The sequence below is a fragment of the Salvelinus namaycush genome, chromosome 15 (genome assembly GCF_016432855.1).
Source record: "Salvelinus namaycush isolate Seneca chromosome 15, SaNama_1.0, whole genome shotgun sequence".
Lineage (NCBI taxonomy): Eukaryota > Metazoa > Chordata > Actinopteri > Salmoniformes > Salmonidae > Salvelinus > Salvelinus namaycush.
In genome coordinates, this window is record NC_052321.1 from 7943037 (window position 1) to 7966984 (window position 23948).

A 23948-nucleotide genomic window follows, 5' to 3' on the forward strand; every position below is an offset into this window, starting at 1 on the left:
CTTGGCCTGTCCACAGAGGGTACAAGGGCGCTGGGGGTACTTGGCCTGTCCACAGAGGGTATTAGGGCCCTGGGGGTACTTGGCCTGTCCACAGAGGGTACAAGGGCGCTGGGGGTACTTGGCCTGTCCACAGAGGGTATTAGGGCCCTGGGGGTACTTGGCCTGTCCACAGAGGGTATTAGGGCCCTGGGGGTACGTTGTCTGTCCAGAAGGTATTAGGGCCCTGGGGGTATTTGGCCTGTCCACAGAGGGTACAAGGGCGCTGGGGGTACTTGGCCTGTCCACAGAGGGTACAAGGGCGCTGGGGGTACTTGGCCTGTCCACAGAGGGTACAAGGGCGCTGGGGGTACTTGGCCTGTCCACAGAGGGTACTAGGGCCCTGGGGGTACTTGGCCTGTCCACAGAGGGTACTAGGGCCCTGGGGGTACTTGGCCTGTCCACAGAGGGTACTAGGGCCCTGGGGGTACTTGGCCTGTCCACAGAGGGTACTAGGGCCCTGGGGGTACTTGGCCTGTCCACAGAGGGTACTAGGGCCCTGGGGGTACTTGGCCTGTCCACAGAGGGTACTAGGGCCCTGGGGGTACTTGGCCTGTCCACAGAGGGTACTAGGGCCCTGGGGGTACTTGGCCTGTCCACAGAGGGTACTAGGGCCCTGGGGGTACTTGGCCTGTCCACAGAGGGTACTAGGGCCCTGGGGGTACTTGGCCTGTCCACAGAGGGTACTAGGGCCCTGGGGGTACTTGGCCTGTCCACAGAGGGTACTAGGGCCCTGGGGGTACTTGGCCTGTCCACAGAGGGTACAAGGGCGCTGGGGGTACTTGGCCTGTCCACAGAGGGTACTAGGGCCCTGGGGGTACTTGGCCTGTCCACAGAGGGTACTAGGGCCCTGGGGGTACTTGGCCTGTCCACAGAGGGTATTAGGGCCCTGGGGGTACTTGGCCTGTCCACAGAGGGTATTAGGGCCCTGGGGGTACGTTGTCTGTCCAGAAGGTATTAGGGCCCTGGGGGTATTTGGCCTGTCCACAGAGGGTACAAGGGCGCTGGGGGTACTTGGCCTGTCCACAGAGGGTACTAGGGCCCTGGGGGTACTTGGCCTGTCCACAGAAGGTACAAGGGCGCTGGGGGTACTTGGCCTGTCCACAGAGGGTACAAGGGCGCTGGGGGTACTTGGCCTGTCCACAGAGGGTACTAGGGCCCTGGGGGTACTTGGCCTGTCCACAGAGGGTACTAGGGCCCTGGGGGTACTTGGCCTGTCCACAGAGGGTACTAGGGCCCTGGGGGTACTTGGCCTGTCCACAGAGGGTACTAGGGCCCTGGGGGTACTTGGCCTGTCCACAGAGGGTACTAGGGCCCTGGGGGTACTTGGCCTGTCCACAGAGGGTACTAGGGCCCCGGGGGTACTTGGCCTGTCCACAGAGGGTACTAGGGCCCCGGGGGTACTTGGCCTGTCCACAGAGGGTACTAGGGCCCTGGGGGTACTTGGCCTGTCCACAGAGGGTACTAGGGCCCTGGGGGTACTTGGCCTGTCCAGAGGGTATTAGGGCCCTGGGGGTACGTTGTCTGTCCAGAGGGTACTAGGACCCTGGGGGTACGTGTTCTTGAAGACTCATGAGACCATAGGCCTACTGGTAAAAATGCACATGATGGGGTACTTCAGGGGTTCTCCAGCCAAAAGAAAATTCAGTTGGTTGTCCAGTAACCGAAAAACAACTACTGATGTAGAGCATGACCCTGAAATGAATGATGTTTCTCCTGCATCTAATCTACCCTGTAATCACTCTTTTCTCTATCGTCTGTTTACCTTGTTGGCGTACACACACGCACACACACAAACGCCACAGGTGACCTAAAAATATCCCAGTGTGGTGTATTACCTCCACATGGAGCATTTGAATGATAAGGCCTTAGAATACCTGAAGAGTCATCATGGCATCAGGAAGTGGTACGGATCATTTTCCCGGATCATGTGACCTGGCTAGGAGAGAACTCTAGGGCTTTGTCTGAAATGGCATCCTCTTCGCCTTTTCCTCTTCGCCTTTTGACCGGGGCCCTCTAGAATTACCCACCATAGTGAATAGGGTACCATTACAGACCTAGCCTGGGCCCTAATTGTAGTCTATAGACTAGTTATTATAGTCAAACTCCTGGCCATTTCCATAAAGCATAGTGTTAATGTCCTTTCTTCCTCTGTCTGTTGTGTGTATTCATGATGTGTGTTTATGGTAGTACAGGTAATTGGATCGTAACTGACTTGTGGTGTCTTCTCCCCAGATTTTGGCTTGTGTAAAGAGGCTGTTGACCAAGAGAAGAAGGCCTACTCCTTCTGTGGTACGGTGGAATACATGGCGCCAGAGGTGGTGAACAGGCAGGGCCACATACAGAGCGCCGACTGGTGGTCGTTTGGGGTACTGATGGTGAGTCATTTCATCTGTCGTTTGGGTTATATTCATTAGTGCACAACTTGGTAAGATGCTTTGCAACTGAAAATGAAAATAAACGTTAGTTATTGGACACATTTAGGTAGTTTCTCCCTGTTTCAATCTGTTTTATTCCGTTTGGTGCCTGATGAACACAACCTTCACAATACAAACAATCAAACGTCAGAGCTCTAGAATTGAATGTGAAAGGTGGTGTTTTTTTTTAAGATGGTTGTGGTTGTATTTGTTTGACAGTTTGAGATGCTGACCGGATCGCTGCCGTTCCAAGGGAAGGACCGCAAAGAGACCATGAACCTCATCCTCAAGTAAGTAGATACTGTCACAGAATAGGTCACTCCTTTTGATAAGCCATATAAACTCAGTAAAAAAAGAAACTTACCTTTTTCAGGACCCTGTCTTTCAAAGATAATTTGTAAAAATCTAAATAACTTCACAGATCTTCATTGTAAAGGGTTTTAACACTGTTTTCCATGCTTGTTCAATGAACCATAAACAATTAATGAACATGCACCTGTGGAACGGTCGTTAAGACACTAACAGCTTACAGACGGTAGGCAATTAAGGTCACAGTTATGAAAACGTAGGACACTAAAGAGGCCTTTCTACTGACTCTGAAAAACACGAAAAGAAAGATGCCCAGGGTCCCTGCTCATCTGCGTGAACGTGCCTTAGGCATGCTGCAAGGAGGCATGAGGACTGCAGATGTGGCCAGGGCAATAAATTGCAATGTTCGTACTGTGAGAAGCCTAAGACAGCGCTACAGGGAGACAGGACGGAGAGCGAATCGTCCTCGCAGTGGCAGACCATGTGTAACAACACCTGCACAGGATCTGTACATCCGAATATCACACCTGCGGGACAGGTACAGGATGGCAACAACTGCCCAAGTTACACCAGGAACGCACAATCCCTCCATCAGTGCTCAGACTGTCCGCAATAGGCTGAGAGAGGCTGGACTGAGGGCTTGTAGGCCTGTTGTAAGGCAGGTCCTCACCAAACATCACCGGCAACAATGTCGCCTATGGGCACAAACCGACTGTCGCTGGACCAGACAGGACTGGCAAAAAGTGCTCTTCGCTGACTAGTCACGGTTTTGTCTCACCAGGGGTGATGGTCGGATTCGCATTTGCATTTATCGTTGAAGGAATGAGCGTTACACCGAGGCCTGTACTCTGGAGCGGGATTGATTTGGAGGTGGAGGGTCCGTCATGGTCTGGGGCGGTGTGTCACAGCATCATCGGACTGAGCTTGTTGTCATTGCAGGCAATCTCAACGCTGTGCGTTACAGGAAAGACATCCTCCTCCCTCATGTGGTACCCTTCCTGCAGGCTCATCCTGACATGACCCTCCAGCATGACAATGCCACCAGCCATACTGCTTGTACTCTGCGTGATTTCCTGCAAGACAGGAATGTCAGTGTTCTGCCATGGCCAGCGAAGAGCCCGGATCTCAATCCCATTGAGCACGTCTGGGACCTGTTGGATCGGAGGGTGAGGGCTAGGGCCATTCCCCATAGAAATGTCCGGGAACTTGCAGGTGCCTTGGTGGAAGAGTGGGGTAACATCTCACAGTAAGAAGTGGCATGTCTGGTGCAGTCCATGAGACGGAGATGCACTGCAGTTCTTAATGCAGCTGGTGGCCACACCAGATACTGACTGTTACTTTTGATTTTGACCCCCTCTTTGTTCAGGGACACACATTCCATTTCTGTTAGTCACATGTCTATGGAACTTGTTCAGTTTGTCTGTTGGATCTTATGTTCATACAAATATTTACACGTTAAGTTTGCTGAAAATAAACGCAGTTGACAGTGTGAGGACGTTTCTTTTTTTGCTGAGATTATATAATTCAACACTATATAGGGTCCCATTGCGGAACCACACTGGGCCCACAATCACTGGCTAGAGTGTCTGTAATTATTACCAGAGCAGTACTATTTATTTAGCCCGACTAAACCAGCCTGAATGCTGCGTTCAAGGAAACCGTGGTGAACGTTCAGCAGCGTTCAGTCTGGATTAACCAGGCTGCTATTTTATAAAACTTCTGGATTTAACAATGTCTCACCCTGCAGGGCCAGATTGGGAATGCCGCAATTCCTGAGTACAGAGGCCCAGAGTCTCCTCCGAGCTCTGTTCAAGAGGAACCCCATCAACAGAATGGGTGAGTACTTACTAGCCAGTGACAAGGTAATTACAGGAGAGTAATCACTGTGGTATAATAAGACTGATTTTGATATTAAAGGGGCAATCTGCAGTTGGTACATCCAGTTTTTGACTTATTAAGTATATGTATTGAATTAAATGTATTTTGGGTGACAGACATATACAACAAAATGTACAATGTGGACCCAGAGGATATCACTTGAAAGTATTCATTAAAATGATTGTTTCCAAAGTGTTCCTCTATGGTGAAAACAATAACACATATGATTAAAAGGAAAGACAAAATTGCAACCAACCATAAATACATTCATTTATATTGACAACATAAAAAGTGGAACTATTCACTGCATGACCTTAAAAATCAACCATATATTAATTTCACATCATACTGATCCTTCAAATAAATACACCTGACCAGCAGTGGGGGGCAGTGGAGTGGTTTCTCTTAGACAAACTTGTCCAAATGAAAACCTTTTACATTTTACATTACATTTACATTTAAGTCATTTAGCAGACGCTCTTATCCAGAGCGACTTACAAATTGGTGCATTCACCTTATGACATCCAGTGGAACAGCCACTTTACAATAGTGCATCTAAATCTTTTAAGGGGGGGGGGGGGGGTCAGAAGGATTGCTTTATCCTATCCTAGGTATTCCTTAAAGAGGTGGGGTTTCAGGTGTCTCCGGAAGGTGGTGATTGACTCCGCTGTCCTGGCGTCGTGAGGGAGTTTGTTCCACCATTGGGGTGCCAGAGCAGCGAACAGTTTTGACTGGGCTGAGCGGGAACTGTACTTCCTCAGTGGTAGGGAGGCGAGCAGGCCAGAGGTGGATGAACGCAGTGCCCTTGTTTGGGTGTAGGGCCTGATCAGAGCCTGAAGGTACGGAGGTGCCGTTCCCCTCGCAGCTCCGTAGGCAAGCACCATGGTCTTGTAGCGGATGCGAGCTTCAACTGGAAGCCAGTGGAGAGAGCGGAGGAGCGGGGTGACGTGAGAGAACTTGGGAAGGTTGAACACCAGACGGGCTGCGGCGTTCTGGATGAGTTGTAGGGGTTTAATGGCACAGGCAGGGAGCCCAGCCAACAGCGAGTTGCAGTAATCCAGACGGGAGATGACAAGTGCCTGGATTAGGACCTGCGCTGCTTCCTGTGTGAGGCAGGGTCGTACTCTGCGAATGTTGTAGAGCATGAACCTACAGGAACGGGTCACCGCCTTGATGTTAGTTGAGAACGACAGGGTGTTGTCCAGGATCACGCCAAGGTTCTTAGCGCTCTGGGAGGAGGACACAATGGAGTTGTCAACCGTGATGGCGAGATCATGGAACGGGCAGTCCTTCCCCGGGAGGAAGAGCAGCTCCGTCTTGCCGAGGTTCAGCTTGAGGTGGTGATCCGTCATCCACACTGATATGTCTGCCAGACATGCAGAGATGCGATTCGCCACCTGGTTATCAGAAGGGGGAAAGGAGAAGATTAATTGTGTGTCGTCTGCATAGCAATGATAGGAGAGACCATGTGAGGATATGACAGAGCCAAGTGACTTGGTGTATAGCGAGAATAGGAGAGGGCCTAGAACAGAGCCCTGGGGGACACCAGTGGTGAGAGCACGTGGTGCGGAGACAGATTCTCGCCACGCCACCTGGTAGGAGCGACCTGTCAGGTAGGACGCAATCCAAGCGTGGGCCGCGCCGGAGATGCCCAACTCGGAGAGGGTGGAGAGGAGGATCTGATGGTTCACAGTATCAAAGGCAGCCGATAGGTCTAGAAGGATGAGAGCAGAGGAGAGAGAGTTAGCTTTAGCAGTGCGGAGCGCCTCCGTGATACAGAGAAGAGCAGTCTCAGTTGAATGACTAGTCTTGAAACCTGACTGATTTGGATCAAGAAGGTCATTCTGAGAGAGATAGCAGGAGAGCTGGCCAAGGACGGCACGTTCAAGAGTTTTGGAGAGAAAAGAAAGAAGGGATACTGGTCTGTAGTTGTTGACATCGGAGGGATCGAGTGTAGGTTTTTTCAGAAGGGGTGCAACTCTCGCTCTCTTGAAGACGGAAGGGACGTAGCCAGCGGTCAAGGATGAGTTGATGAGCGAGGTGAGGTAAGGGAGAAGGTCTCCGGAGATGGTCTGGAGAAGAGAGGAGGGGATAGGGTCAAGCGGGCAGGTTGTTGGGCGGCCGGCCGTCACAAGACGCGAGATTTCATCTGGAGAGAGAGGGGAGAAAGAGGTCAGAGCACAGGGTAGGGCAGTGTGAGCAGAACCAGCGGTGTCGTTTGACTTAGCAAACGAGGATCGGATGTCGTCGACCTTCTTTTCAAAATGGTTGACGAAGTCATCTGCAGAGAGGGAGGAGGGGGGGAGGAGGATTCAGGAGGGAGGAGGATTCAGGAGGGAGGAGGATTCAGGAGGGAGGAGAAGGTGGCAAAGAGCTTCCTAGGGTTAGAGGCAGATGCTTGGAATTTGGAGTGGTAGAAAGTGGCTTTAGCAGCAGAGACAGAAGAGGAAAATGTAGAGAGGAGGGAGTGAAAGGATGCCAGGTCCGCAGGGAGGCGAGTTTTCCTCCATTTCCGCTCGGCTGCCCGGAGCCCTGTTCTTTTCCTGCTTTTTAAAGCCAGTTCTACTTTTTCTTTGCTTGATCTCTAAGGGGAGGCTATTCCATAGACAAATGCCTGTATAGAAAAACGTGCTCCTCACAGTACTGTTTACTCTTGGGATTTTACAAGACATAACACCAGCTCTGGTATTGTAACTGTGGTGGTTATAGACCATATCAATGTGGTTTTTCATATAACCTGGGGCACGATCGTTTAAGTTGGTCCATGTATCTATTGATTCTTGAAGAATATAACTTTATAAATGCCTCTTGAGCTTAGTTCAACTGTTGTAGCCAATCAGAACTGAAAATATAAGCTTGTTGTATTTAACAAATATAAACATGGTTAAAACTACATTGTAAAGCTATAATATTGATATGGTGAATGGTCACACACCATGCATCCAAAGATCTGTTTGTGAATTTGCCAGGGTGGCGTGAAGAACACATTGCTTCTACTGCTGATTGCCCGCTTTAAGCATAGAGCTGGTGATGTTGTATGCAGTCATCCATACTAATAGTGTGATTGTGTGGACAGGGTCCGGGGCGGATGGTGCAGAGGAGATCAAACGCCACACGTTCTTCTCCACCATCGACTGGAACGTGAGTGGGGCCTCCTCTCTAGCACTCAGCGCACACTCATACTGTAGTCCTATCAGGACTCATTATCAATCTCATTATCCAATTAGCATTTTTAAATGAATTTTGTCATATGCTTCGGGCGATTCTCAAGTCTCCATTATTTGAACCCTTTCAGAAACTCTTTGAAACTTTTCAGAAACTATTTTAACCCTTTCAGAAACTGTTCCGGCGAGAGATCCCACCCCCGTTCAAGCCGGCGGTGGCCCGACCAGACGACACCTTCTACTTCGACTCAGAGTTCACCTCCCGCACACCCAAAGGTAAGAGGTCAAAGTTGACAAGAGTAACTTGTCCTAGCGTGACAAGACAGACCAGGGCTGACAATCTAACCTGACGTAGCAGGTGTAAAAAGCTGACTGAATCTAATCTGACGTAGCAGGCGTCAAAATCTGACAATCGAACCTGACGTGGCAGGCGTCAATCTGACAATCGAACCTGACGTAGCAGGTGTAAAAAGCTGACTGAATCGAACCTGACGTAGCAGGCGTCAAAATCTGACAATCGAACCTGACGTAGCAGGTGTAAAAAGCTGACTGAATCGAACCTGACGTAGCAGGCTTCAAAATCTGACGTAGCAGGTGTAAAAAGCTGACTGAATCGAACCTGACGTAGCAGGCGTCAAAATCTGACTGAATCGAACCTGACGTAGCAGGCGTCAAGACGCCTGAGCGGAGTCCCCACTTCTGTTTTTTTTTACGGGAAATGGAAATTACGTGGAAAATACTGGATCCATGAACACGAGAAACATCGGCTTTTTACCAACACCGCTACGGATGGACTGAATCAAACAGTTGGTACTTGTCAGCTGCTTACATCACCTTGGAGCACAGTCTAATTTTAGTGTTGTTGTTTTAACTTTTTAAGGGAGAGTGTATTTAGGTGAATGAAACATATTATAATGCCATTTTGAAGTTTGTCGGCTGGTAACAATTAGTCAAACTCGTACATTTGTGACAAAAAACAAATACTCTTTGGCTCTCCTGTCTGTTTCAGAGTCTGTTTCAAGTGTGTATGATGTTGTGTTCTTGCTCTGATTCCCACAGACTCCCCAGGTGTTCCACCCAGTGCCGGAGCTCACCAGCTCTTCCGTGGCTTCAGCTTCGTCGCCCCGGCCATGCTGGATGAGGAGGGGGCCAAGGAGCCGGCCAAGCCCACACCACACCCAGTGGTCCAGGTCAGCAGTCCATCACAGATGGGAAATGCCTACTATTAATATATAATTATAATATATGCCATTTGGCAGGCGCGTTCTCATTTCTTAAGAAGAGAGAGGGCTATCTGACAGCCAGATGGTTACCTCCCCAAGGTGTTGTCTTTCATTGGTGTTTTGAAGGAGAACATGCTCTTTCACTCTGACCACTAGATGGCCATATTTCTCCATCCTACACACTGTGTCAATCAGTATAATATAATGACAGTGAAAGCCATACTTACTTAGGGCAGATAAGGCTCGGGTTTAATTACTTGGTGGATTTACACTGCACATGTTGTTGAGGAGTAAACCTCTAGTCCAGTTGAATTGCTTGGTTCTAATACCATCAGTAAGGATGGAGGTCAAATCAAGCACATCATCCAATGTTTTCTGTGCTTTACCACAACTGTGATGGGGACTGTGGTTGTGTCTGTGTGAGCTGGATGTGTGATCATGGAATGGTGTGTGTGTGTGTAGATGGATGAATACATCATAATAGAAGAAAGTATCAAATTAAAATGCATTGATTGTTGTTTGTAAAGGACTGTTGTAGACTGTAGTTCAAACATTATACCATAGATGTGTGTGTGTGTGGTTCATACAGCAACTCCACGGAAAGAACGTGTTGTTCAGCGATGGCTACATGTTGAAGGAGGACATCGGCATGGGCTCTTTCTCCGTTTGCAAGCGCTGCATCCACAAAGCCACCAACACAGAGTACGCTGCCAAGGTCAGAACACTGTAACCTCCCTCTCTGGGTTGAGTCACTCTCCCAATTCATTATTTTGATGAAGGTCTTTTTGGAGAGTGCCGTTCTCGTCATTTCTCATCTCGTCTCTCACACCGTCTCCTAATGGAGGATTTATAATTTTATTGTCAGGTGATTGACAAGACCATGACAGACCCCTCAGAGGAGATTGAGATCCTGTTGAGATACGGCCAGCACCCCAACATCATCACCCTGAAGGACGTGAGTACACACACATATACATACACACACATATACATACACACACATATACATACACACACATATACATACACACACATATACACACACACACACACACACACACACACACCCTGAGCCATCCATCATGTGTTCTCTCCATCTGTCAGGTGTATGACAATGGGAAGCAGGTGTATCTGGTGACAGAGCTGATGAGAGGTGGGGAGCTGCTGGACCGGATCCTCAAACAGAAGGTCTTCTCAGAGCGAGAAGCCAGCTCCGTGCTCCACACCATCACCAAGACTGTAGAATACCTCCACGCACAGGGGGTGAGACGCTCATCTACACACACACACACACACACACACACACACACACACTGTAACAGACTGGTCACTATGGACTTAAACAGTAGTTTGATATTCCTCCTTATTCTTAGTATGTTGTTTTTATTTCCTTTTTCTCTGTGTTCTAATATTCATTCTTTAAAATATACAGTACCAGTCAAAAGTTTGGATACCTACTCATTCAAGGGTTTTTCTTAATTTTTTACTATTTTCTACATTGTGCAATAATAGTGAAGACATCACAACTATGAAATAACACCTATGGAATCATGTAGTAACCCCAAAAAGTATTTTATATTTGAGATTCTTCAAAGTAGCTACACTTTGCCTTGATGACAGCTTTGCACACTCTTGGCATTCTCTCAACCAGTTTCACCTGGAATGCTTGAAGGAGATCCCACATATGCTGAGCTGCTTTTCCTTCACTCTGCGGTCCTCCTCATCGCAAACCATCTCAATTGGGTTAAGGTCAGGTGATTGTGGAGGCCAGGTCATCTGATGCAGCACTCCATCACTCTTCTTCTTGGTCAAATAGCCCTTACATATCCTGGAGGTGTGTTGGGTCATTGTCCTTTTGAAAAACAGATGATAGTCCCACTAAGCGCAAACCAGATGGGATGGTGTATCGCTGCAGAATGTTGTGGTAGCCGTGCTGGTTAAGTGTGCCTTGAATTCTAAATAAATCACTGACAGTGTCACCAGAAAAGCACCCCCACACCTCCTCCATGCTTTACGGTGGGAATCACACATGCGGAGATCATCCGTTCGCCTACTCTGAGTCTCACAAAGACATGGAGGTTGGAAACAATCTCAAATTTGTACTCATCAGACCAAAGGACAGATTTCCACCGGTCTAATGACCATTGTTCGTGTTTCTTGGCCCAAACAAGTCTCTTCTTCTTATTGGTGTCCTTTTAGTAGTGGTTTCTTAGCAGCAATTCGACCATGCAGGCCTGATTCACAGTCTCCTCTGAACAGTTGATATTGAGATGTCTGTTACTTGAACTCTATTAATTATTTATTTGGGCTGCAATTTCTGAGGCTGGTAACTCTAATGAACTTATCCTCTGCAGCAGAGGTAACTCTGGGTCTTTCCTGTGGCGGTCCTCATGAGAGCCAGTTTCATCATAGAGCTTGAAACTTTAAAAGTTCTTGACTTTTTCCGGATTGACTGACCTTCATGTATTAAAGTAATGATGGACTGTCATTTCTCTTTGCTTATTTGAGCTGTTCTTGCCATAATATGGACTTGGTCTTTTACCAAATAGGGCTATCTTCTGTATACAACCCCTACCATGTCACAACACAACTGATTGGCTCAAAAGCATTAAGAAGGAAAGAAATTCCACAAATTAACTTAAACCAGGCACACCTGTTAATTGAAATGCATTCCAAGTGACTACCTCATTAAGCTAGTTGAGAGAATGCAAAGCTGTCATCAAGGCAAAGGGTGGCTACTTTGAAGACTTTCAAATATAAAATATATTTTGATTTAACACTTTTTTTGGTTACTACATGATTCTATATGTGTTATTTCATAGTTTTGATGTCTTTGCTATTATTCTACAATGTAGAAAATAGTAAAAATAAAGGAAAACCCTTGAATGAGTGGGTGTGTCCAAACTTTTGACTGCTACTGTATATATATATATATATTTTAATAATATACGACCAATCTCCAACAAGTGAACAGTTGAAGTAGATTATTTTTGCGTTCACATTTAATCTTTACTAATTAATAAATTCTCTCATCCTATCCTCCTTCTCTCTGCTATCCCGTCCTCTCTCCTCTCTTCCTGCCCTACCCCTCCTCTCTTCCTCCCCTCCTCTCTCCTTCTCTCTTCCTCCTGTACCTCCCCTCTGCTCTCTTCCCGTACCTCTTATCCTCTCTTCCTCCTCCCCTACCCTCTCCTCTTCGCCAGGTTGTTCACAGGGACCTAAAGCCCAGTAACATCCTTTATGTAGATGAGTCGGGGAACCCTGAGTCTATCCGGATCTGTGACTTTGGTTTTGCCAAGCAGCTGAGAGCTGACAACGGCCTGCTCATGACTCCATGCTACACCGCTAACTTTGTAGCCCCGGAGGTAAGGCCCGTGAGAGAGTGTGTTTGTGATGATGATTAATACATGCATAGCGCATCGATGCCCCCTATCAGGTGCTATTTTGGGGGTTTTAATGGAAAATAAACCATAGAGAGATTAGTGATGCACCGATATTACATTTTTGGCCGATACCGATATCCAATATTTTCCTTGCCAAAAAAAACAAACAATATAACATTTTAGCAGCCTTTTAAGCATTCTAGTACAGTTAAATAGTTAACGCACACACATGGACACAGCGGTCTAAGGCACTGCATCTCGGTGCAAGAGGTGTCACTAAAGTCCCTGGTTCGAATCCAGGCTGTATCACATCCGGTCACAATTGGGAGTCCCATAGGGCAGCGCACAATTGGCCCAGCGTCATCCGTGTTTGGCTGCGGTAGGCCGTCATTGTAAATAAGAATTTGTTCTTAACTAACTTGCCCAGTTAAATCAAGGTTACACACACACTGACCAAAATATATATTTTGTTGGCATTTATGCATGTTCCCATTACCAGTGAAACATAATCAAAACCTATTTCTTTCACTTACTTGCTGTGCTGTTTCGTCGTTTCATTCTCAACCAGGATTGCATCATACATGTCAAGCAGTGAAGTTTCATCTCTGTCTGTCCGTGGCCTCTCTTCCTCGGTGCGCACTGTCACTGTGTCCGTTTCCATCTTGTCCAGCTGTGTCTGTAACATTTCACGTAAACCCTGTTTCTTGTCTGCATCGAAGTAGCGGCCCTTAGCATCGAGCACAGTAAAGAGAGAATGCCACCGACTCACTTGTTCACAGCCTGTGTGGGCAGTTTTGTTGCTGGGGCCCACTGTTGTCAAGGGCAACTGTTTAATTCGCCAATGTGTGCCAGTAAAAACATCCACCTCGTCGGGAAAAGGGGCCATCTTCAATCCACAGAAACTAGTCAGCACTAACGTCACACACTAGCTGCTAGCTAACTGGTTAGCATAGCATTGACAAAGTCAGAATGGGCATGCGCACTCCACTGTTCTGTGACAGAATCGGTGGCGTTAGAATTCCGAATTAGAATACGACTACTACACTGAACAATAATATAAATCAACATGTAAAGTGTTTGTCCCATGAGCTGAAAAAAAGACCCCAGAAATGTTCCATACGCACATGAAGCTTATCTCAAATTTTGTGCACATTTGTTTACATCCCTGCCAGTTTTGTTGAGCAGGAGTTTCAATGCCATGACAGAGGGTATCACTTCTGCTGCAGGCGCAGTTGATGAGTTTATTTCTCCAGTCAGTTGTTAGAATGGAGCTAGCTAGTGTGTTCAAGTTTCAAACATGTTCTCAAATGCCATTGAAATAGCAGCAACGGTATGAGAACCAGCACATTCATGAGCATGCAATACGACTTCCCTCAGTAGGAAGTCCTCGACGACCCACTGTGCTGTCACACTCAGCATGCTCATGGGGCTGATATCGCTGATCCAAATGTCAGTCGTGAAGCTAATAGCAGTGACTCTATTACTGTGTACCTCTGGTAGGGGAACTTCTGAAAAATAGTACCAAAAAAAAGTGTACCGGTGCTTGACCAAAGCCAACATCACCCATGACAGAGAACGGTTGATTGTCAAGGGCAATGAATTCCATTATCTTGGCTTTAATGGATTTTGCCTTAGAGTTGTCTCGCTAAAATGTCTTTACTCTTTCAAATGACTGCTCGATCCACACAGCAGACATTGTGGGCTAGTTTAGGTGTGTTGCACGTATAGCGCAACATTTTACATGGCGTCATTACGTCATGTACTTATGTTATATAGGTATGTACTTCAGTTTTGACATCTGTTTTGCACATCAGCGTTAAACTAGACATCGGGCCGATACCAATGTTGGCATTTTTCCGATATGGCCAATTCCGATATGTTCACCGATATATCGTGCATCCTTTATATATTGTGTGTGCGTGTACACTACCGTTCAAAGGTTTGGGGTCACTTAGAAATGTCCTTGTTTTTGAAAGAAAAGCAAAAAAAAATGGTCCATTTTAAAATAACATCAAATTGATCAGAAATAGTGTAGATGTTGTAAATGACTATTGTAGCTGGAAACAGCTGATTTAAAAAAAAAAAAAAAAAAAAATCCTGTGTTCCAATGGCACGTTGTTACCTAATCCAAGTTGATCATTGTGAAAGGCTAATTGATCATTAGAAAACCCTTTTAAATTATGTTAGCACAGCTGAAAACTATTCTGATTAAAGAAGAAATAAAACTGGCCTTTAGACTAGTTGAGTATCTGGAGCATCAGAATTTGTGGGTTCGATTACAGGCTCAAAATGGCCAGAAACCAAGACCTTTCTTCTGAAACTCATCAGTCTTTTCTTGTTCTGAGAATGAAGGCTATTCCATGCGAGAAATTGCCAAGAAACTCTAACCAGAATAGAAAGAGGAGTGGGAGGCCCCGGTGCCCAACTGAGCAAGAGGACAAGTACATTAGTGTCTAGTTTGAGAAACAGACGCCTCACAAGTCTTCAACTGGCAGCTTCATTATCTAGTACCTGCAAAACACCAGTCTCAACGTCAACAGTGAAGAGGTGACTCTGGGATGATGACCTTCTAGGCCCGGACTTGAACCCGGTCTAACATCTCTGTAGAGACCTGAAAATAGCTGTGCAGCAACGCTCCCCATTCAACTTGACAGAGCTTGAGGATCTGCAGAGAATAATGGGGAAAATTCCCCAAATACAGATGTGCCAAGCTTGTAGCATCATACCCAAGAAGACTTGAGGCTGTAAACACTGCCAAAGGTGCTTCAACAAAGTACAGAATAAAGGGTCTGAATACTTATGTAAATGTGATATTTCAGTATGTATGTATAGTTTCTGAAGGCACTGTATGGTCTAGCAATTGATTGGTGGTCTAATTCCACAAAGAGGGCGAGCAATTTCTCTGTTTGTTTAGCATTCCCCATAGCAAACCATGTCATTGAGTAACATGGCAATGTTTTACCCTCAACCCGGTCCATAGCACTGAGGTGACACAGTAAATCCTTCCCCTCATTCTTTCTTCAAGATGGCGATTTCAGAAATGTATTGAATGACCTTTCCAAGCCATCAGAGACCTGAAAGACGGTTCATTGTTTCAATTGAAACTTTCACCCAAGGTCTATTTCGCCTGCGTCAAGAGTATTTGGGGTATGTTGAGACACATCCGTCTTAAGATAACTAAATATGTATGCATCGACATGAACATTGCCATATAGATCGTTAAACATGTTTAAAGTTACGGGATCTACCGTTTTTGATGTTGCAGTTCGCATCACTGAGGGGGCGTGTCCGTCCATGAGCTCTGTCCGATAGGGGGCATCGATAGGCTAGCATCCTTGTCAACGCACTTTATTGCCTTTGGGTGTACAGCTCTACCCAGGTGATGCATGGTGGACAGTGTTGTGACATAATGCTGTGTGGGTTCTAGGTGTTAAAGCGTCAGGGCTATGACGAGGGCTGTGACATATGGAGTCTGGGAGTGTTGTTGTACACCATGCTGGCTGGGTAAGGAACACACGACATGCCAGTCATACAGCTGTGCACTGTATCCCACTCCAACAAAATGTCATGTTCTCACTCACTTACACATATACATACACATTCATTCTCATTTGATTGGTGCTCTCTCCCTCCCTCCCCCCTCAGCTTCACGCCGTTTGCCAACGGGCCCGAGGACACTCCAGATGAGATCCTGAGCAGGATAGGCAGCGGTCACTTCACCCTGACTGGAGGCAACTGGGATGCCGTGTCGGAAGCAGCGAAGGTACTGTAGGACTGACTAGGACTTGCTGGGTGACATAACTTTTCACGTGATCGTGCCGACCTGAACTGTGCTGGCTTTTATATTTTCTTTTCGCAATGTAGTGAAGTGGAACAATGACTAAATGTATTTCCGTTTGGATTTCAAGGATAGAGATACAGTTTATATAATTTAAAACTCATCTAACCTCCCAGCTATGTGTCTTCATAGGACCTGGTGTCTAAGATGCTTCACGTGGACCCCCACCAGCGGCTGACCGCAATGCAGGTTCTCAAGCACCCCTGGATCGTCCAGAGGGACAAGCTATCCAACAGCCAGCTGCAGCACCAGGATGCCAAGCTAGTCAAGGTACTAGACTCATACTATACTGTACACCAGTGGTTACCAAATGGGTCAATCGCGATTGACTGGTCGATCGTCAGTAGTTTTGAAACACCATGACCATCAGATGCAGGTACCATCAGTCCAGTAAATTAATAAATAAAATGATTTCAATTTATGCTCAGCTGTGCTTCCCATGGCTGAGCAGCCGCACACAAGCCTAAGATCACCATGCGCAATACCAAGCGTCGGCTGGAGTGGTGTAAAGCTCGCTGCCATTGGACCCTGCCGCAGTGGAAACACGTTCTCTGGAGTGATGAATCACACTTCCCCATCTGGCAGTCTGATGGACGAATCTGGGTTTGGCGGATGCCAGGAGAACGCTACCTTCCCCAATGCATAGTGCCACCTGTAAAGTTTGGTGAAGGAGGAATAATGGTCTGGGGTTGTTTTTCATGGTTTGGGCTAGGCCCCTTAGTTCCAGTGAAGGGAAATCTTAACGTTACATCATACAATTCTAGACGATTCTGTGCTTCCAACTTTGTGGCAACAGTTTGGGAAGGCCTTTTCCTGTTTCAGCATGACAATACCCCTGTGCACAAAGCAAGGTCCATACAGAAATGGTTTGTCAAGATCGGTGTGGAAGAACTTGACTGGCATGCACAGAGCCCTGATCTCAACCCAATCGAACACCTTTGGAATGAATTTGAAATCCGACTGCGAGCCAGGTCTAATCTCCCAACATCAGTGCCCGACCTTACTAATGCTCATGTTGCTGAATGGAAGCAAGTCCCTGCAGCAATGTTCCAACATCTAGTGGAAAGCCTTCCCAGAAGATTGGAGGCTGTTATAGCTGCAAAGGAGGGACCAACTCCATATTAATACCCATGATTTTGTAATGTGATGTTCGACGAGCACATGCCAAACATACTGTTAGCCATGTTGTGTATTTCTGGTGGACTCCGAAAAGTTGGCATTAGAGCGCCATGTTGCACACGCATTGTCAATTGTTCTGCCAATAGCACCATGTGACCTAACTTTTTAATTGCTGCAACTATATTTGTCCTCCAAACTGTTGTCTTAACATTGCACTACCTCTTCTCTTCCCACAGGGGGCGATGGCTGCCACCTACTCTGCCTTGAAGAGCTCCCAGCCCACCCCGGAGCTCAAGTCCATCGAGTCGTCCTTCCTGGCCCAGCGACGTGTCAAGAAGCTCCCCTCCACCTCTCTGTAGATCCACCAGAGAGAGACCATGAACACCCCCAGACTCTAGCTAGAACGTCAGCCAGTACAGGAACAAGTCACGGGACTGAAGAGACCAGTAGATCCCCTCTATCTAACCAGCCAAGGACCACTGACCACTCTACTGCCGTCTCCTCCCCTGGCAGTGATATCAATACTCTGCTGTAGTCCCTTCCCCTGCCATCGATATCACTACTCTGCTGTAGTCCCTTCCTCTGCCAACGATTTCACTACTCTGCTGTAGTCCCCTGCCCTGCTAACGATTTCACTACTCTGCTGTAGTCCCCTGCCAGTGATATCACTACTCTGCTGTAGTCCCCTGCCCTGCCAGTGATATCACTACTCTGCTGTAGTCCCCTGCCCTGCCAGTGATATCGCTACTCTGCTGTAGTCCCCTGCCCTGCCAGTGATATCGCTACTCTGCTGTAGTCCCCTGCCAGTGATATCGCTACTCTGCTGTAGTCCCCTGCCAGTGATATCACTACTCTGCTGTAGTCCCCTGCCAGTGATATCACTACTCTGCTGTAGTCCCCTGCCCTGCCAGTGATATCACTACTCTGCTGTAGTCCCCTGCCCTGCCAGTGATATCACTACTCTGCTGTAGTCCCCTGCCCTGCCAGTGATATCACTACTCTGCTGTAGTCCCCTGCCAGTGATATCACTACTCTGCTGTAGTCCCCTGCCAGTGATATCACTACTCTGCTGTAGTCCCCTGCCAGTGATATCAGTAGTTTCTCTTTCCTCTTGGATGGGCATCTGGGCATGGTCACTTGATGTCAATCAACCTGGACAAGCAACAAGACATGGTTGGGGATGAGGGTGCAGTGGGGTAGGGGCAGGTTATGGCAAATTTGTTAGCAGTATATTTTGGATAAGAGGTGTGTGTGTGTGTGTGTGTGAGTTTGTGAGACAACCTGCTACCACAGAGGACGTTGATGACCATTGAGGATGTTTCGGTTGTGTTTTTGTTTTGCGGTCGTTTTGATTGGCTCTTCATCTCCCCTCAGCATCGCTGTGATTGGCTGTCGCTAAACTCTCTGCATGTCTGTCTGTTTGGTGTCGTTCTCTCTCCAATTGATCAGCTTGCCAAATCGATTTGTTTGTTTTTGCTGTTTTACCATTGAAAGCTGGAAGGGACAATGGCACAAAACGAGATCACAGTCCATCACTATCATTTTCCTACATTTTGAATGAACATTAAAAGAAAAAAAAAAAAATTTGCCATAAATGCCTCTCGTTTTTGAGACTATACTGGAACTAGGAATTCTGGGTAATGTAGTCAATGCTAATGTTTTTTCTAGGCCGAATGTCTCACTCTCCATTGCATGACTTGCAGTGCGTGTAGTCCAGGGAAGGGTGCAGAAAGTTGTTTGCATGGTCTGGTGCAGTGTGGCATCATGTTGCTTTGTCCTTCTCTTATCTGCACTTTTCTTGGTGACATTGCCGATTCTGAGAAGAAAAGATTTGAGATATGGCCAAATATGTTTATTGTAAAAAATAAAAAAAAAAGAAGAGAAATAATATCTGTAATGCCACTAACAAGGTGGAATGTTGAAATCTTTTTTCCCCCCTTTATTGTCATTGTGTTTTCTTCTTGGATATGCGTATTTTGAATCATCTTTCTTGTATTTGCTTTTGTTGTTGAAAGGCATGTTGAACACGCACACACACTGTTGGAGCGTCCATGATGGACACTGTTGGAGCGTCCATGATGGACACTGTTGGAGCGTCCATGATGGACACTGTTGGAGCGTCCATGATGGACACTGTTGGAGCGTCCATGATGGACTCTTTCCCACAGCCCTCTCTCTCTCTCTGTGTTTCAATGTCAAGTATGGTGAGAGTGATTGTCAAAACGATTGTGCTGAGCACTCAAATGCACTCTCTCCCATAAAGATATTCTCCGGTACTTTTGTATACTTTTTAACCAGTAGTTCTGAAAAGTAGCGCCCACGAGCCAAACATGGTCCCCGAAAATTGCCTACCACGTCAGTGCTCTCTCTCTCTCTTGCTCTGCTGGGTGTGCTTCTTGCTAGTTGTCAGTCAAATGGTGAGGGGCTGAAGCTCATTGGCTGAAACTCAAATTAATAGGGGGCTGGCCCACGTGCAGGTAAATGTAGGGAAAATGGTGCTGCACAGCTTCCAGAAAACTGTCGCTTTCAAACTCGGGATTTCGTGGCTAATTGAGGTAAGACCGTAATTCTGCTCATAGATTATACATGTATGAACTACACATTGACACATCCAGCCCAAAGCGGGAGGATTAAAAAAGACTTACTAGTCGCCAAAGTACCCGAGCATGTCTTTAAGGTCTCTGTAAAGTATATTGTTTTTTCTTTTACTTAGACAATCCTTGACAGGAATATGTTTTTGTTATTTTCTGATTTGATTGGCCTGTCTGTTGGTCTTAATCAGGACATAAAGTAAATGTCCACAGGTCCTTTCTGTCTCCTGTTCAGTTTGACATTGTCTGAGTAGAAGTGCCGATCTAGGATCTGTCCGTAGCTTATTCTATACAGACACAGCTATCTAACAGACACAACTGATCCTGGATCCGCACTCCTACTCTGAGACGCATTGTGGATACGGGCCGTGGACTCTAGTACAGTATAGGTCACAACAACGTCTTTCTTGACTAGAGGTTCCTATGGGATAGTACACGTTTGCGTGGCTAAGTTTTTTTTTTTTTTGGTAGCTTTTAAATTCCTTAAGGGCCGAATTCCTAGACACAGTATCTGCGTTGAACATGCTTTTTAGTCTAGGACTTGTCCGGGAAACTGGCCCCTGCGCCTACAGCATAAAGAGCCTGTAAGTTTGTGTAGGCTTGGATCTTTAGTCTTAGATATGTGATGCATATCTGTAGAAAGGTTGGGATAACTCTTTCTATGGGGAAACGCATTATTAAGAAGAAACAGATCAAGATGAAGAAAGGAACATTTGACTAAAATAAGAAATAACAGTTACCGCCCACTGGGGCTCCTCGTAGTAACAGTAACCCTTCTGCTATAGTAGCACAGTGACATTACTACAGTTGCCAAGAATGAAAACCCCTTTCATCTCAAATCAAGTGGAATACATAGTTATGTTTATTATTTTTTTTAAATCAAGTTCTTTATAGCGTTTTAATTTTTTTATTTAACCTTTATTTAACTAGGCAAGTCAGTTAATAAGAACAAATTCTTATTTAAAATGACAGCCTACCGGGGAACAGTGGGTTATAACTGCCTTGTTCAAGGGCAGAACGAGCTACTAAGGTTGGGATTAAATGTTTAATTTACTATGATGATATTTACCTCCTTTTGTCTGTTCTATTTTGTTGTACCTTTCCTTATAAGGGTCCATAAACACTTCTCGTGGCAAAAACACGATTCACCAGTGAATTGCAACCTAACTCCGACACGTCCCATGATTCTGCCATCTAGAACCAATGAAATTACATCTTTGCTGCCATAGTTATTTTTTTTGTTGCCACGACCAGTGTGTTTGGACCCTGAAGTGGGCGCTTTCTTTGGTATGGAACTATTCTATGTGTTTGTTCCTCTTGCTTTGTATTGCCTTCCTTCCTGGTTTTCCATGTGGGATGGGGGTAGTTCACCCTCTTCTGCCATTGCAGCAGTGGGGATTCAGGCCTATAGGGAGTTCTGATGAGATGCCTATCTATTAAAACACTTTTCTCTGCGCTGATCAAAGACTGCTCTGTGTCAGCTTTAACATTTTCTGTCGTATGTGCATGTACGTGGACTTTAATAATATGATAAAAACAGCACGTCTTGGATACAACCAAAATTGCAAATACTGTGGGAAAGGGTTTTTGCAAAATCCTTTCAAATGGGACTTGTACGTGGTCCCATATGCTTGTGTCTGTATGGTTTTATACAATTTTCATGGACTAACCCCTTTAGCATAGCACCCCGTATTATTGGCATATTCAACAGCGTTTAAGAAATATATTACCTTCAACAGTGTTATCTTGTGATCAAGCCATCAATGTTTTGTAATTATTGGTGTCGTAAAAATGTTAGCTAACGGGTTAGCAATTAGTAGCATTTTCACTGAAATGTCAAATATGCTGTCAGCTTTTTGATAATCGGTTTACCCAATAACAAAAAAAGTCCTGTATTATCAGCATATGGTCCCCAATTATTGGCCACCTTACTATTTTGTTTAAAAAAGACGACCTTGAAATGCGAAGTATTTACTGGATAGTTGGCTAGCCTTCTGGTTAAAAAAGAATTGTTGCCTGAAATCTGTTATTTATATTTCAGAGGTAAAAAAATTTGATATTAAATGACGTGGGGTCTGTCGCGCAGTCTAATTTTACAATATACAGCGTGTCCCACAAAATGTGTGTGTGTGTAACTTTTTTGAAAACTCTCAACTTAAATTGCAATGAAAATCGGTGGTCAGCTTGCTAGAATGGTATCTGTCGTGAAATGTGCCGTTAGTTTCCAGTCCATTTAAATGTTGATCTCGAGGTGACTTAGTTAGGGGGTGTCCGATGTTGGGGGGGGGGGGGGGGGGGGGGGGGGGGGGGGGGGGGGGGGAATTAGCTAAGTGTAGTGTTCTAGATCCTGTGTTGATTGACAAGAGTGGTCCTTTTTAAAACAACAGTGTAGGTGTGCTATGCAAGCAGAAGAACACTGTGATCTCACTGCCTGTCTGCAGCGCACACACAGCAGAGTACACTTTCATGTCCTCCCCGCCTTCCCAAGGTCCTCATGCACTCAGACCAGCGCCTGTAATGGACCTCTGCTGCAGACACACACACTCTCCCAGGTGTCTAAAGGTAGCTTCGGGCATAGTAACAGCATCCTCTACTGCACCATGCCATTCTGCTATATAACACATTAATGTCCTGAACACGCACACCTGAAACAGAGTGAAACACACACTCTCACCTAGACAAGAGTTTAATATCTCCACATAATTGACTGCTTCCTCTTGCACATGCTTCTGTACAATTACATAAACTCGTAACGTGTATATAAACAACTACACAATACTTTATTCTGTTCAACATCAAATAGAACAACTGTCTCCCTCTGACACATCCCGTCAGTGCACTTCACACCGCAGTAAAATTACACTCTCTCTAGCCTCCCACACACACACTGACTGAGCCCAACCGGTAACTACCGGTTCCCGGTATTGATTACAGTACGTGCATCTGAACAGTTCAGAGGATGGAGAGAAGACATCATCTGTCCTGTCTGTTCGAGACAGAGCGGAGGCTCCCGTTACATTAAATTGGTCTCCTCTCTGAAAGACTTTCTGGACTTCCTCCCAAAGAGCACCCTATTCCCTATTTAGTGCACTACTTTGGAACAGGGCTCTAGGGCTCTAGTCAAGAGCAGTGGTGGGAGAAAGTACTACATTGTCCAACTTTGGTGAAAGTATAGAGTACATGCTATGCATCACATTTCCTATATTAAGCAAACCAGATGGCACAATTTTCTTGTTTTTTAAATTTACGGACAGACGGGCACTCCAACACTGAGGCAGTAGGGATGATAATGTTATATTGATAGGTGTGTGAATTAGGCCATATTACTGAAAGTGTTCATACCCCTTGACTTAATCCACATTTTGTGTTAATTCAGAATTGATTAAATTGTTTTTCTCTCAACCATCTACACACAATACCCCATAATGACAAAGTGAAAACATGTTTTAGAATTTTTTTGCAAATGTATTGGAAATGAAAAGTATTCACACCTGAGTCAATACATGTTAGAATCACCTTTGGCAGCGATTACCGATGTGGTTCTTTCTGGCTAAGTCTCTAAAGCCTCGTTCTCACTGCAGGCCTCAATGCTCAAAAACTGTTTTGTTTTTACAAATCCGTTTTGAACTACTGACTGTCTAAACAGCAAGTTACAAGTGACCAAATCAGATGTGTGTTCAGACAGCAGTCATTTGCTGACAAGGCTACGCTTGTTGTCATAGTAACAACGTGTGTGTGTGCAGTGGTGTAGGCTGATTGGTTGTGGTGCTTCCTATCACTCAGAAGTTATGTAGCAAGTTAAGGTGACAACGCCTGCCATGGAAGTTTCCTAGTTGCTTTGAATGTTCAAAATTATAGGGTAAGGGGAAAAAAAGTATGTTAAAGGCTCAATGAGTCCTTTTTGGCTAGCCACGGCAGTCAGCTAGCTAGCCACAGCAGTCCGCTAGCCAACCAGCCACAGCAGTCCGCTAGCTAGCGTAAACTCACCCC

At 46.0% G+C, this 23948-nt stretch overlaps 1 protein-coding gene across 1 annotated transcript in view; it reads left to right on the forward strand.

Moving 5' to 3' along the window:
- LOC120060162 (ribosomal protein S6 kinase 2 alpha-like) overlaps nt 1-19823 on the forward strand; it is a 96080-nt gene extending 76257 nt beyond the window's left edge. Inside the window, exons 9-22 of the mRNA XM_039009283.1 lie at nt 2272-2414; nt 2673-2743; nt 4510-4598; nt 7717-7781; nt 7978-8080; nt 8864-8994; nt 9617-9742; nt 9893-9982; nt 10132-10290; nt 12231-12392; nt 15838-15914; nt 16056-16173; nt 16381-16518; nt 17604-19823. Of these exons, the coding sequence (XP_038865211.1) occupies nt 2272-2414; nt 2673-2743; nt 4510-4598; nt 7717-7781; nt 7978-8080; nt 8864-8994; nt 9617-9742; nt 9893-9982; nt 10132-10290; nt 12231-12392; nt 15838-15914; nt 16056-16173; nt 16381-16518; nt 17604-17726 (1595 nt within the window). The 3' untranslated portion in view covers nt 17727-19823. The remainder of the gene's footprint in view (nt 1-2271; nt 2415-2672; nt 2744-4509; nt 4599-7716; nt 7782-7977; nt 8081-8863; nt 8995-9616; nt 9743-9892; nt 9983-10131; nt 10291-12230; nt 12393-15837; nt 15915-16055; nt 16174-16380; nt 16519-17603) is intronic.
- Nucleotides 19824-23948: the final 4125 nt, after the last annotated feature.